The sequence below is a fragment of the Cephus cinctus genome, unplaced genomic scaffold, assembly GCF_000341935.2.
Source record: "Cephus cinctus unplaced genomic scaffold, Ccin1 Ccin1_scaffold0093, whole genome shotgun sequence".
NCBI classification, from domain to species: Eukaryota; Metazoa; Arthropoda; class Insecta; order Hymenoptera; family Cephidae; genus Cephus; species Cephus cinctus.
Window position 1 is genome coordinate 243,253 of NW_014332832.1, and position 16,315 is coordinate 259,567.

Consider the following 16,315-nt stretch of genomic DNA (forward strand, 5'->3'; position numbering starts at 1 on the left):
CCCCTCTCGAACCTTCCTGCAACAATCAGGAGCTACAACTTGCTGGTACTGTATACTAGCTGGAAATTTTTTTCCCTTGGATTTCATGGAGAGATATGAGCTATATGTCATACACAGCCGGGTCAGAACTTGTAGCGGCTGAGGGTCGAAGCTGTACCAACTGTGGAGTTGGAAAAGTCATGTAGCTTTAAGACTGTCTATCAGCTTGCATTTCTGATCGTGTCTTTTTTTTTTTATTATGTTTCTCACTCGACTGCTCGCACGTTAATCCTTTTATTTTGCTAATTAACACGTAACGGTTGCGTGCTCCTGAGGTCACATACTCATTGGACGAGCTACGAAGTCGTAAAAGAGAACCCGATTCGATTACCAACTTTCTCATGGTAAATCCTAGGGTGGATATAAACCGGCAGTAACTTTACCGTAGTAAGAACTGGCAGCAGGTCTGATACCACAGGGACCAACGTGTCCCGGGTACCGCTGTGGCAATTCCTTCGACAATGTACGAGTTTGTCGGTCGCGTTAGTGAATCGAGAAGAAGAACCTAACTTGCCAAATTGTACGGGACCCCTGCTAAATATTGGGATTTGTCAGGAGTTCGATGCAGTAAATACCGCGTGAGTTCAGAAACGTCGTTGGAGTCTCTTTGGGTTACTTTTTTTTTTTAACGCGACAAATAAACCCTCCCAGGGATTTGCATAAACCTGCGATTTTAATTGAACCTGGTAGAATGTCTCGGAGGACAGTGTTCTGCGCGCGGTCGGGACGTTGGAATGGTTTTGCGAAGAAAAATTTTTTTTTTTTTTTTTTTTTGTGAAAACGAAGAAAATAAAATTTTGAAATAAAAAAATTCCAAAGAATCGAATGACAACGCGATGCCCTTTACGCGCGATGCGTTACTTCGTTTGCCAGCGACACTTTGCCCTCTTCGAAAAACTATCTGGTAATTAAATAATGATGATTAGCGGGAGCTTCGAGCCAGCGTCGAGCCAGCGTTCGAGCGACGCGACGAATGCGATGAAGAAGTGATACCGCGGTAAAGGCACGCTGCCGCTGACGGGGGTCCCACTCGTCCTGCCCTTCGTCTTCCTTCTCTTTCTACTCCCCGCTATCGACCACAGCATCCCTCTCAACCACCATCCGCATCTCTCGTTCCCTCCCGCAGCAATTCCCAGTCACTCCGTTTACGGCTATATTGACGGCCCGTGGCATACCCTTCGTAGCAGGTACTGCTGGGACATTACTTAGTGATATTTCCTTGATAGGATAACACACGCACAAGGATAACAAGTATTCGAGATAGCGTCGACCGAAAATTCTTTCCCGCAGCATCCTCAGGGTTACTGTGGTCAACAATGAAAGAGGAACTGCAGCCAGTCGGACGAGTTTACAATGAGACGTTGGTACAAGGCGCTTGAGATAAGCTATCCTGGAGAAAGATAAGAGTCAGGATAGGTTGGGATGGATCCAGGAAATATCTTCTATCTGGTATACAGATAGATCCCAAGAAGTTGGATGCGTTCGTCTTCTTGCGTCCGCGTAAAGAATCCCTGGACCAGGAAGAGGGATGAATATCTCAATACGCAGAGATCCTGGACAAACAGCCAGCAATTAGAAAGCTATTTACGGTTAACCTCCAGGTCTGTCCAGGTATCCGCGAAAGGAAATGGGGGCCCGAGTAACCTTCACGTGGTTAATGCTCATAGCGCAGATCGGAAAGTCTGATAAGGAGGTACAAGATAAGAGGCATCATCGGCTGCCCCACGCGAGAATGAAAGACAAAAGTTCTTAGGATGCTGTGAGAATGAGATAGACTCGATGGCCTGCAGAGCTATCGGCAGTTGCCTACAAGATTTCCTATACGGACAATGCCGATCGACCGATCGACTGATCGATCGGACGTTTCTTTCGGTCTGCGTATTCAACGGTACCGAAGATCCATTGGAAACGATCAGAGATCTCTCTCGCAAATTGTTCCCTGTACCTTTGAGGTCTTCGTGGCTTTCGGAATTTCTGACCTACGTTTTTTGGTTTCGTCGGGTCTTGGGTACCTTGGGATTGGACGGTACCAATGCATGGGATGGTACGTAGATGTATCTCTGGATCATCTGTGGATTCCAACAAGCCGTACCGATCCGCACCTTCTTACCATCCTCAGGATCCACCTCCGTCTCAGCCTCCGTTGATCCTTCTTAGACCAGCATGATAATAGAGATGATCTTTCGCACCAGGTCGATCATTGCGTATAACCACCATCCATCAAAGTTATTCTATCGTACACACGCCTCTGGATACGAGATGGAAGATCCGAGTCGAGAGTTTCCGGTGAACGATGCCGGTCGAGGCTGAGGCGCATGCGCACTGGGGTCTGATTTATTGGATGCGTTCACCAAGCTGGGAATCCCGATTTAAGAGGAACCGGACGATCATTCATATTTTTCAAATCGATACTATCAGTGGGGTTGATAAGAATGAAATTCCTGAATACGAAAAAAAAAGCCTCAGTCGAAAGAGACTCTTCTCGTTCTCCGGACCAGCTGGAAGCAGCGACGTGGTTCCTATCTAATGGGGATCTTCTGGGAGTCGCGGATGTTCAGTGGCTGAGCTACCTGGTTGTGTACCTGGTTGCGTTGATGCAACGACGAAATTTGCAAGTCCGGTGAAAGCGAGGGGAGATCGGTAGATCTGAAGATCGGTACAGGGAGCGTCACGAAGCTTCGTAAGAGACGGTATAAGGCAGGAATTCGCATATATGAATTTCAGGGATTAGGCTGGAGTTCGCGCGAGGACCGTTATCATCGTACCAAGAGCGAACGGTACTGATATGGATACTTTGTTGTTACTCTTCTAAACGCTGAATCGAATCCCTGAAACGTTTGAACTCCCTGTACCTAGTCCAGGTAGTGAACATAGCCGAACCTTGTCCAGGTACACCTTGCAAGGTTCAAAGCGAGCGAAGCGGCGATATTTAAAGCATATGCAAAGAGTCCAGAGTCAAGGGACAAAAAGTTACGGACAATGGCGGCTTGCGTTCGGCTGCCCGGAATCCGACTCGCGACGATTTATGCGGCTCTGGGACAGTCCTAGTTCTTTCTTTATCTTTCTTCCCTACCCCGCTTCCCTTGGTCGTTCCCGTCCTGGGCCCAGGGACTGGAACACTGAACCAGCTTCCCATAGGCAACGCGTACAGACCCTTGCCCACTTCGGATGAGTCTTCGAAGGGACGTCTGGACCTAAAGTCTAATCAATTATAACGGTATCGGCAGGTCGTGACTACCGGATAGTAGGTTAGGTTAGTTTTCAGGAAATCAAGGTAAAAATATCTGTCCCTCAGTGAATCCTCCTTCTCTCACAATCGGAAACAGCAAAGAAGCTGGGCGGTACCCAGAGATTCCTGAATTGGGATTCGGATCCATCCTGCTCTTTAGATTAGTCCGAATCGTATCGTTATTAGTGCGACCCACTTCCATCTTGGTTCGAATAGTAACATGGTCCATGGGTTGGTCGGTGGGTCAGTGAAGAGATAAGATAAGAGTATATAGCGTCTAGGATCACTGACTGGGGACGTCATAAAGCAGGCAGTAAACGCATCCTCACTTTGTCATTGGATTTTATGCAAAGAAGTTAGAGAGGAGAAGGAAGAGAAAGGTGGGAACTGGTAAAAGAGAGAACTAAATAGTAAAAAGAGAAGTTCGCCATCAAGGCGCCCCGACGTTATAATGATAAAATTCATCGTCCCCCCCTCGATCCGGTACTGTATAAAAACCCGGTAAAACGGTGTTTCGCTTTATCGAAACAGGTGTCGTAAAATGGTAGCAAGTCCCCGACACTCTTCTTCTTCTTCTTCCACGTCTCCTTCTTCGTCCTCCTCTTCCACGCCTTTCGTCCTCGTATACAGTTACCACGGTCGGACCGGGTCCACCAGAGGACACCGGAGGAACCCTACTCGATTGCTCCTGCCCACTGCGACTTAATCTGATAATCTGATTGGCTGCCGTGTGTCAAATATTACGAACGCGAGCGCCACGCACGTCCCTGTCCCGGCTGAACAGGTTTTTGCCCTGCATTAACCACATATCGGATATCGGTATCGAACCAATAGCCATGGTCCTCAATACCTACGTAATAACCGTCCTTATATACCGCATCGAAGAAACCTCGTTCCTTAACCATACGGACAGAGCTATAAATAGATAATAAATCACAAGGGGAGTATGAAATTCAAATATAATAGAATGGAGGAGGCGAAATATCTGTAAAAGGATTTGAGCGTCGGGGAGCGTCGGACGGCGTCGGGAACTCGCCGAGCCAAGAGAGACGGCATTGATATGCAAGAGGCTGGATATGCGGGCCAAGCGGACCAGCATCCTACGAACAATACCACGGTGGTACCCCATGGTAAGACCACCGCGCCAGTAAACCACCATCGGTCCTACAGTGTAAACTACCAATGGCGAAGTATCCTATAACGCGAACATCGCGAGGCTATCCGGAGCCGCGCGTACTTTGCACGCCTATATTGACTATAGCGCCGAGAGTCCAGGTCGTGACGCGCCGTATCTTGCATCGGATGTACCTCCAGTGTGGAGACACGGATACGTACCTGCCTCCTACCCGAGCCAGAAATCCACCCACCGAACCCATCGTACCACCTCATCACCTCCCCCCTTCGCCCAGCCGACCATTCTCTCAAATCCTATTTCTTCCCTTCTTTCGCCAACCGACTCCACCACTCTTTTCTTCTCTTTGCTCCTTAAGCCTCTTATTCATTCTTCCCCTTCGCCCGGTACACCTACACCCGCTGTCCTCCTTGCTCCAGTCTCTTAAGAAGTTTCGACGCTCGTGATACACGTCGTAAGAGTTGTCCTCGGTCGTGGTGCGCGACGTGCGCGCCGGTGGCATCGCGTTTGAATAGATCTCCAAGGATGATTTACATGGCATCGGTTTATCGCTCGTGAAAGGTAGAAAGGTAAAATGGTAGAGAGGATAAAAAAGGATAAAGACAAAAAAGAGAAGGAGAATTGAGAATAGGTATACGGGTACGGGATATATGCCTAGTCGAAAGGAGTCCGTGTTTACCTGAGACTGAGGTACACCCTGACTACGTATACAGCATCCGAGAGATAGGAAGAGGCAAGTATAAGCTCTCTCGTGACGTGACTATGCTAACGCGACTGGACCGCTCCTGAAGACGTGGAATAAGTTTTCTAAGATTTGCAGGTTGGTAGCAGCAGTCTTGCAAGTAGCTGTGGTATCAGGTAGCAAATAGCAAGTGGCTATGGTCCAGGTATGAGATCAGTGACGCGAGAAGATAATACTTCGACCTCTCTTCAAGTATCTTAATCTACCACTTCAGGTTGGTACTACTTACCAGTTTCGATAGGAGCCGTGGACGCACCCTTGATACTGGCTATGACGCTGTTCTGGGCGATGCTCTCCTTCACTGTCAAGGTGTATCTAGCTCTCTCGCAGGAGACGAGTCTGTTGGTCGACGACGAGACAAAGATCTTGACCTCAGCGTCCCTGATGCTCTTCAGGCCGGCAGCATCGGTAGCTGTCACGTTGAGATGGTGCGTCGTTGATCTGGACAGCAAGCTCAGCCGCGACACGTGGAGTTCGCCGTTACTCCTGTCTATCCTGAAGACCCCTGCTTCGTTTCCGCCGGATATCCTGTAGGCGACCTGGCCAAAGAGACCCGCGTCCATATCCGTCGCTACCAGACGCAGAATGGCACCATTGATGCTGCTGTCGTGTCTCAACGTCACGTTGTAGCGATCGGGCGAGAAAACAGGTCGGTTGTCGTTGACGTCCGTCACCTGAATTCGGACTATGGCTGTGGTACTGAGTCCTCCTGTAATCAAAAGAACGAGGTATTAAAGGGAAATATACATTTTTCTTTTCATTTTCATTAAAACTTCATCAAGTTCGAGAGGTGGCTGCAGGGGTGTCGGTCAAAAATGGTCTTTATCTCCGTATCAAACGTAATGGCAGAATTAACTATAGAAAATGAATCTACGAGGTCGCCGCAAGCCGCTCGACATAAATCACAGCACGGGTGCCTCGTTCACGGGCCTTTTTTCTCAGCCAATCAGCTGCCTCTCCCTCTGTCGGCGAACTCACCAACCCCCGCGTAAGTTAATATACTCGGTGTAATATTTCAAGTAAAAAATTGTAGCCGATACTCGTCCGCTCACGGGATGTCTGCCCACCTCCGATTCGGGTAATGGACTTGGCGAAACGTCGAACCCTGTGCTCTGTTCTTTTCGTGGCGGACACTTTTTTTTTTCTTTCTTTCTTTTCTAACCTTTCCCTACACCCGTTCCCTTTATTCCCGGCTAAAGATCCAACGCTTGGATAAGTTTTCTATACGGGGGGAAGAAGTCAGTCTTGTGGATTTTCACTTTGTGCCGACTCCGTGAGTGGACTTAACGCAAGTGTTAATATTAAAGACAGTATGTAAAAGGGGTAATCCGATGTTTAAACGGTTTACACTCGTAACTCATAGTAATGTATGGACTGCGCTCTGCGCAGCACTGCGCTGCCCCGACACCACGTGGAGATTTATAGGTACGAGTGTCATTGGAGTCATGCGTCAAGAACCGGCCTCATCCTCCAGATCCTCCTCATCCTCCTCATCGCCTTTGGCTTTCTACATCTTCTCGCATTCAGCGCCGCTACCATGCCTCTTCTTCTTCTTCTTCATAGTCATCCTCCTCCACTTCCTCTTCTTCGAGAAGGAGAGTAAACTTGCTTGATTTTTTTTCTTTTTTTTTTCCTTCGTACGTTACATAACATATATCATCCTATAGATCTTCCATAAGGGGTGGACCAGAAAGGGTGGTTTAGGGAAGTTTCGATTGCCGATGGAATTTCCATGTGAACAGGATAGAAAGGGAAAGAAGGACTTTAAGAATCTGGTACTAGAGGATATGAAAGAGTCAGGGGAGATTTATGGGGTTGCTGTCCCCCCGTAAAGATGGTCAGGGGTTCTCAAAGTATCGGGATCCGGATGAAAGTGGTCGGTTGGGGATCGCACGGCGCATACGAGGAGAACTGTCGGTGGGAGTTAGGCTTGAAGATTTATGGTGCCGGTGTCAATAAAGTCACCTCGAGTGCCGTCGGATGGTATTCTCTCTCTCTCTCTCTCTCTCTCTCTCCCTCTCTCTCTCGCTCTCTCTCTCTCTCTCTCTCTCTCTCTCTCTCTCTCTCTACGTTCTTCCCCCTCATCACCAAGTGTACTCTCTCTCGTCCTCATCCACGTTTTCCTCCTCCTTCAGCTCCTCCTCTACGGCACCACCGGCTCTCCTGGTCTAACCTATCATCCACTCCCTTTTTATCCAAAGAATCCTCTCGTCTCTTTCTCTCTTCTCGACTTGATCCTTTACCAACCGAGACGGAACGTCCTCCAAAGATTTAGACCTGGATAAGCGTGTTTCGGTCCAGGGCCGTATAAAGGTAGTCATACAAGCATATTAGCGCATTGATGCACCCTGATGAAAAGCAAGCTCAACGATCGAGCCTAAACTTTTCGTAGAATCGCATCCATTTAGGATGCGCCCGATGCACTTTTACTTCCTGGAAGTAAATTATTTCTGAAGAGCTCGAAAAGATAATGCGGCATTCACACCGCGGGGCATCGAGCACCATATTTCAATTCTAAGTCGGTCACGTCCGTGCCTATTCGTGAGAATAATTAGATGAGATAGAGCCACGCGGTCGTTATATATCCCTGGTCACGACGAGAACTCTACATATGATAACTTCAGTCACACGTAACACCGTACTACCGCCGGTAACCTTTATAGGTTATGTAGTTACATCGAAAGCGATTTAGAGCCGCCAAACGGGAAAATGTTTTACTACCGCTAAATAAACTCAATGATAAGTTCCAATCGTGTGGGAGTCTATTGTTAACATATGGATAGAACCAACGGACAATCGTATCGATAACGAGCGACAATTACGGAAAGGCTTGTTTGCAAAACGGCATAAAGCCAGCGACAATGGGTAGGCTGCGTGGTCGTCGGCTCTCTCGGAGAAGCTCATTCGCTGCGGCTAAGGGTCGTGCGCCTATAGGCGTCCTATACCCATTAGCCAGTTAGTACCCAAAGGACAGAGTAACCTACCGATTGCCAGAGAGAGAGAGACAAAGAGATAGGAGAGGGAAGGGAAAAGGGAACGGTGAACTATAGGAAGACAGAGAAGGGAGCTACTTCCCTTACTTATACCATGGATCAATGGACCTCAGTCATTGTCCTTCCCATAAGGGCAGCAAGGAGCCTGTTGAAAATGGGCACGGAATACTCGCAACATAAATCATACAGCCTATTATAGAGCTACTAGATCTTGGCATGGCGATAGCCACCTCCACTACCTACCAGCCAGTCCTCCCAGTCATCTTCAGCCCTCCGCAGCCACCTTCTCCCTCGCTCTGTCTCGCTCGTCCGCAGCACTGCTCTAGGTACTTATACCGCACAGACTATAGGATCCTTTTGCTATACTTAACTCCCTATTCTATATGTACGTATATACTCTCCAAGTCCCTAACTCCCGGCGCATTGTTAACGCGATGAACCGTCCTTCATTTTTATGGGTTATTTACTTGTCCGAGATGCTGTTGGTTGGGACTTATACAGCTGGTTCATCCCTTAAGTGGTAGAGGATACAGGGTGTCTCCTGTACCTACGTGGGACTTACCTCTGTCCGTGGCGATAACGGGTAGTTCCAGATAAGGGGCTGTTTCTCTGTCCAACGGTGAACGGACGCAGATGTCGCCAGTGTCGCTTCGCACCAGAAGTTGCTCGCTGGCTGGTCTACCGGCTGCCAGGGTGTAATTCACCAAAGCGTTGACGCCGCAGTCGGGATCCGTAGCTTGCACCTGCAAAGAGGAATAAATAAGATAACTGATGAGATATCGAAGATCATTTAACGCCCCCGTAGGTACGTGGCTGTGCAACAGATATAAGGTGGTCGCGTAGCTGGGGGGATGCTGGGGCTTTGTTTAATCTCGCTCGATGTTCCTGAAACGGGATACTCGCGGACGGCCGGCAGTGCCCATTCATAATACGCGCAGTGACTAATTTGCGAGGAGGTACGGTCCCTTCTTTCACTTCGGAGGTGGACCGGACTTGGACGCGCCGACCGACGCACGGACGGACCCTCCGACGGACGTGGGGGCGGTGATGGACGCCTCGAGCTTCCAGCACTCGTTATTTATGTGGCAGAGCATCGCCACCTCCTTTAAAGACACAGTGGGTACCACTAGATTACATATGGAGGTGGTTCAAGCATACTCGGCACACATTTCAAGTCAAATTTAAAAAAAATTCATTTGTTTTTATTGCATCCTTAACCGTAACCTCCATCAGTGGTGGATATAGATGGAGGTGAAAATTTGTGATACTGAACGAATTAAGGTATCGGATATAATGCGGACCCTACAAAAGGCCCAAAGAAGGGGACCGGAAAAATGAGTTACACGTTGCGCCCCCTGTTAGCCAGAGGAGAGGAGACACGAGATAATAAAGCAAGAGTCTGCAAGGAATGATTTAGGGCCAGTCGCTCGAATAACTTTCCCGCCAACACTGTTGCCACCTTGAAGAAGCACTGCGCCCGTTAGTTGGGCCTTACGGGGTACGCGGGTAAGGGCCCGATCCACGTATCTCTCTCACTCTCGACTCTGGCACGCTTGAGAGTGAGAGACAGAGGGAGCGAGTGAAAGAGAGTGATAGGGGAGCTGGTAGAGAGGGATGGACGCCCCCACCCGAACAATCATGCTAATGAATTACTGCCGCGCAGTATCGGTGCTGATCTGGCCAGCTAATTCGAATCTGCTCCGGGGCCCCCTTCTTCTTCATTCACGAGCGAGTCTGCCTCTACCGCTGTTTCTCACTCTCTCTTCTCTCTTTCTCCCTTTTCTTCGTCACTTCTCTTTCCCAACCCTTTAGTCCTTTTCTTTCAGCACCTTTTCATCCCCCCTCCCTATCATACCTCGACCCCCCCCCCACTCACTTGTCAAATGATCCTGATTTTTACTGGGACTACTTTTAGAGAAGACTTCCACTTTAAGGCCCATTTGTTGATAATCACTCCTTAGTACAGTCTGTACAGAAATGATTCTCCAGTGATATATACCCATTGCCCTGTTATTCCTAATGATTATACGGGGACTCATATCCCAAGCTGGTTACTCCCGTAGCTCGTTAAGGGGCCTCACAAGCTACCAACATAACAGAGAAGAAGCTCTAAGCCTCCGAGCAGTGGTATTACATACTGTACCTATATCCTGCGAGCGGGTTTACTTACTACTTACTACACTACTCTTCCTATATGTATATTCCTTTACGGTGTAAATACTACAGGACGCATTGTTCCTCTGCTTTTCTTTCTGCTCGGCCTTGGATGGAATATCGATTTCAATCAGAGCAAGGAATACAATTCAAAGTCCCTCGCACAGGACTTACCCGTACAAGAAAACTCGTCCGTCTTACAGTCTTTACATAGGAAAACGAATTTGGTAAATTAAAAAAAAATTTCAAAATCCAACTGTATACTATCCATGCCACTGTTGTCTATGACTATATGGTCTGAAAAGTCGTCCCCATAACTTGGTACACGTCTACAGCGAGGACCCCGAGACTTCCTTCTCTTCTGTCGACCTGATGCTCGCCTGCTGCTGGCTAGCCAACACACGCGGTCCAGCCAACAGGTACAAATTGTCCGGCTGCAAAAGTTATCGCAGTAAATCGCGGATGACTTGGCGAGGAGCATCTGGTATGTCGACTTTTATATGGTGGACTCGTTGCTCGGCGTTACGACGCCGACGCCGAGAAGTGAAGTGGGGGGTAAGGGGTTGGAGGTGCCGCAACGAGGAGACCCTGCTGGATCGGTAGGAGGATGAGGCAGCCAAAGAGCATATATATATATATATATATATATAGTATATAAAAGAAGAAAGCAACGCAGATAATTGCAGGAACGGGCGTCGTAACGCCGCAGCTCGTCGCAACGTCGCGTCGGCACTCTTTTGCATTCGCATTGGCCGATCCGCACGAACGGCGTACATCCGACTCATTTAATTTGTCGTGCTTCGTCTTCGCAGGTGTCCACACGAATCCGCCATATCCACTTCATAACTGCCAACTTCTTGGCTTCCCTTACGATTAATTAACGTACAATTTTCTCTGGGAAGTTTTCGTCTTTGTTTTCATCCAACCACATTCCATCCTCGCGAATATATATCCCTTAAGCTGTATATTTACACCGTTCACGGTCTCTCGGTAAAGTCCTATGCCTGTACGCAATTCCCATAGTCGGTACAGCGTTATTCCTCCCGAAGAGACCGACCCACGTCGCTCGAGTTAGAGTTTCCATGACGAGTGCGTGCGACCATGCGGACCGGGACTTTTTGCTCGGAGACCCAGACCCCCGACAGATAGAGCTGTTGGCCAGGGAAGAGAAGCCATCCTCGGCATTCCCGGCTCGCCGACTTCTCTGACGGACTTGACAGTCGTCTACGCTTCCCCACGAGCGTCGCCTCGTCTTGATCGTGTCTCTAAGGTGTCTCCTGAGCTCCCTCGTAGATCCATGCTCGTTAAACGGCCGACTAGGGATATACCTAGTCTTGCCGGTATCGGATCGGTTAATATAACCAGCTGAGCTCAGAGTGCTCGTAGGTCTTTGGACCGTTATCCAGGATGCTGGGTAAACAGTCTACCACCTATAGGTGGATAGAGTCATTTTCTCGGGACCAGGATGGTCTTCATTCCGAAGTCTAAGAGGAGGAGGCAGCTGAGATCAGAGTCTATTATCTTTCCTGAGCTTAGGTTAGGTTCTTACCTACTGATCACACGTGTACAGCCGAGTTACAATTAGGTTGACATAATGAGATAACCCGGCAGGATGAACCGCATTTTAGTAACGCGTGTGTACGTACATGGACGTATGCGCTCTGTCACGCTGAACTTCAGGTAGAATTTTATACGACTATTCAGGACTATCTGGATCGGCAGGATTGGCAGGATAATCGGGACCACCTGGTATCTGTATTATACCTGATAGAAATTCTATACATAGCGTATACACGGGACTATGCAAGCTATCCTTGGCAAATACCGACCCGTCTCACGATGCTTGACTAGTTTTTACATCATCGTCAGTAAATGCGTCTGGGACTTGTCCTGTACTTGTTGTCATACCGGTCGATCGTCGGGCAGTCAGAAAATAAATGTAATTTTTCACTGGTACGAGGAAGAAGCTGCCGAATCCCAAGTGTCACAATCGCCATGGAACGAGGTCTTTATATATATATATACGTAAGCGGCCGGAAGTTTCGTGGGTGGGTCCCTCGGGGATCAGGATTCCTTTGTTACGGAAATTGACATGCAAAAGACTCGAAGAGGACGGCCAGTGAGTCACCGCGGGTGTGCGTACGGCACACAATTAGCTGGATATGTATACCGTTTGCATAAATAAATATGACGTGCTTGTGGCTGGGTAATAATCATAGAAGCAGCAAACAGAGAGAGAGAGAGAGAGAGAGAGAAAGAGAGATAGAGAGTGAAAAAGACCAAGAGAGAAAAAAGTGAGCAAGAGAGACAAGAACAGGGTGTCCTGAACCCATGTAAAATTATTCACCAGTACGGGGAAGGGATCGGGGGGAAACGTCCTTACGTGGACATATGCATGCATAGGAGCCGATGATGACGTCAGTGACGACAGTGGCGGCGGTATCGCTTTGACAAAGCCCATTCAAGGATTCCATGATAACGAAGCGTGCCTTATCAAATAGTTGGTACCAGTGATAACGGGACGTATGGGGTGTATATAAAACGTGTCTGCGAAGTGGATACGGCGAGAGGAGAGCGAGAGAGGAGAGACGAGGTAAGAGGTAATACGTTGCTGCAGCAGGGAAGAAGGAGTAAATCCGCACAATGCTACCAACGCAACGAACTCTATAGAGCTGTCAGTCACTCGTGAGGCTGAGAGTTGGCCGTCAGAGGTTACCCTCTGCTGTCTCTCTCTCTCTCTCTCTCTCTCTTTCGATCTCCCTCAGTCTCTCTATCTCCATCTCTTTCATCCGCTGTCCCGTTAACGCGAGAGAGGAGAGTTACCCGGGGCCAGTTTCCTGACGTTGATTTTCTATAGAGATGCCTTAAATATCCCGATGAACCCTTATGCTTCCTTCTCGTGAGGTACTTCGCTCGAACTTCTCGCAATTCTTCCCTTGAAAACGATGAGTCGCCGATGCGTCCTTCTAATCATTTATAATGTATATATTAGACACCCCCCCTCTATCCTTTACCCCTCGCGAGGCAGACAGGTCCGAAGGAGAAGGAAGTGACGTCGGATAACGAGAAGGATGAGAATGAAGAAAAAGTGCAACGACCGTACGACTCGTTCGATCGATCGTTTAGATACGTCATCGAGGTATCGATCTTATCGGATCCTTTTTTTAATATGCCGATTGATTTTTTTCGTCGATCAGATTTTTCTTTGGTTTTCCAAATTTTCGTATTTTTATTAATTTTCTCCTAATCGGGCCTCATCCAGTTTCCATCACGCGCCACGCTGTACACCTACTCGCGAACCGAGCTGTATACTTAACCTTTGCTCCTTGGGTGCGTGTTTTTGCTGCGGAGCGGCAAGCCGGCCACGGCCCCCGGCGGGTCGCTGCCCGGTAATTGCGATGAGATATGGCAGCCACTTCTCATTAAAATAGTTTAATATATATTTGTCAAGCTATCGCCGGGACGTATGTTCGGCCATTTGTTGGCCCTTTCGCCCGACGGGCAACGTGCTGCTTTATTTTTCGCGAATTCGGCATCCCGGCTAATGGCGACGGTTTATCTCGTTGTCACCAGGCCCGCCGTACGGACAGTCCCGGCGCAGGTCCCAGCGCCAGCTAGCCATCTAACCAGGGGAATCAGGAGGAACCACTTCCCACCTGGGTATCAGTTTCTCTTTGTTTCTTTTTTTCCCCGTGACACGATCCTATCGTGACAGTCACGGAAAGACCGATGTCGATCGCACTTTCCAAGAGTTCGCATTTCTCTGTATGTATACGTATAATATATCCTGCCACTCGGACTGGCTGAGAAATTGGAGACTTCTCGCTACATGCGGCCGAATCCACGTATGTACCGATATGTCTACCTTTCATCAGTGACTATCAGCGTCTGACTGATTGGTACTCAGACTTGGTAACTAGGGCCAGTTTGTTATTTTTTGGCACCCGCCCACGTGCCAATCGATCTCCTCGTCCCCAGGCTGCTTCCGCGTTCCGCCTGCAAATCCAGCTCAGCGAACGAGCGTGCGCCGGGACTCTTGTAGTTGCAGTCCTCGACACCAGGTTAAACCCGAGCGGGAGGTCGTCGATTAAGACAGCTGTCCGCTCCTCGTAGACAGAGCAGAGACCTTGTGGGTTCTTGTCCAAGAGTCCGTGATCTTGCTGGTGGACCGTCAGCAACGTCCTCGTTGATAATACCCGACCTGACCTCTGGTGTCGGTTCTTTCAATCGAATATGCGAAACTGCACTTGGTACTGTCAAACTGACAGCGTTCGTTACTGGCCTGTTCTGGGGCTTGCTTTTTTTTTCGCTAGGGCCCAAATCCTTTTTCTCAAGTACGTCGCTGTGGTACAGCCTCCCAGGCACGCAATGCATCCCATCGCGATTATATTAATCGTCTCGATTTATAATTTTGTCTAAACAGCGTTCTTATGCGCGTCTATAAACCCGATATCTCGGACCGTGAGGCCCCTAATAGCCGATAAATTTATAACCGGGCAAGTGGCGCACTTATCTGGTCCCGGTATCAGGCCCGGTTCTCCAGATCGCGCGATCGCGCACGATCGCACCTACGTGCGTGCAACCGAGCAACGAGGTGTCGCAATAACGACGCCGGCTGACGTTCTATTTTATGAGGATCCGGTGTCAGGCGTCGGTATGGCATAGATGGGTACGAGTGGAAATTCATTTGAGTAATTATCTCAATAATCATCTGATACTTTCTGTGCCCAAGTATCGGTACGAGGGTTTAGACTGATACCGATAAATGAATTCATTACGCTCTGAGGTCATTGACCTTGCCTCGTTCGTGCTACCGGAATACGCGGCATCCTTACTGCCAATTAAACTTGATTAAAGTTGACAATCGACAGCTCCATTGTATTGGGTAATTATCTGGATCAATCGGGTAGCGATCTTGGGAGTTTCTCGAGACAAAAAAAATTATCTCCGAACGTTCACGAAATCCCAAGTAGGTAGCCACTCTCCTTTCATGGACGATGCGATTCCAATGAGTTTAATTCGAGTTTAAACGGTTTTCGAGTAACCACTGCTACAGCGATCCGATGATCGGTTGCCGATCAGATGATCTCTTGCAGATCTCGAATAAAAAAATTCCGCCTGTATAATTACATACGACGATGATCCAAGGTGTCGCTGGATCAAACCAACAATCATAGTCAGTAATAATTAAGTGTGAAGCATTTGGAATCTCATGTAGGTATTTTCTAACTCTCATAATCGTCAATATCTTTCTCTCTCTCTCTCTCGCTCCCATCCTCCCCACTCTGAATGATGATGACTTATCTTAATAGATTCCTCGGCATTCAGGCATTCGGACGTTTCGGTATAATTTAACAGGCTCTCGACAATGTACCAATGTAGCTTTGGGATCGTCTTAATATTCTCTTAATTCAGGCCCCTGGACCCCATTAATGGCGTTAATCTACTCGACGCGCGAACACTGATTAACGACACTGGTCCATACAAAAAAGGACAGCATCCCACGAAGCACCGAAACACGGGAGGAGAATGAGTATATTCAGTATTCACAGGCAGGATAACGATTTCGGCTTTGGCACTCGTTCCCTAATACGGCCCATTCGGCTCAACCGGCTCATACGGCCGACTCTACTATATATATATTGTGACGTGATTTTTCGAATCACGGTCCCAAGGCGGCTGCGGTTACCGATACAGATAACGTTCTCGATTTCTGGTTCCCTTCAGGTCGCCAGCCTGCTCAGAAGCTACGCTCTCGGGTTGATTCGTACAGTTATGTCAAGGCTCTCGTAAGATTTCCTTATTGTTTAGTCGAGGTCGAGGTGCTCAAATCTGCTGTGGGGAGATAGTCTCGACGTACCGAGTTGCCCGGCAGAGGAGACGACCCGACGGAGACGTCTCCACGGACCGGCAGAAGCCCGGCTGAGATACCGGCGCCCCGCTGGAGATGGGCAAAGGGCTGTAGTGCGGGCGGAGAGAGTTTTGATACGGTTAAGGGCAGGAGAGGAACCTCCTGCCCGAGTTGA

The 16,315-nt window shown here is 48.6% G+C and overlaps 1 protein-coding gene across 2 annotated transcripts in view; it reads right to left on the reverse strand.

The window, feature by feature from the left end:
* The window catches only part of LOC107274197 (protein dachsous), a 135,151-nt gene that overhangs the window by 23,069 nt on the left and 95,767 nt on the right, over window positions 1-16,315 (reverse strand). For both annotated transcript variants that reach the window (XM_015753052.2, XM_025091505.1), the window contains exons 2-3: window positions 8,698-8,878; window positions 5,372-5,851 (exon numbers count right to left, since the gene is read on the reverse strand). In XM_015753052.2, coding sequence (XP_015608538.1) covers window positions 5,372-5,851; window positions 8,698-8,878 — 661 coding nt within the window. The remainder of the gene's footprint in view (window positions 1-5,371; window positions 5,852-8,697; window positions 8,879-16,315) is intronic.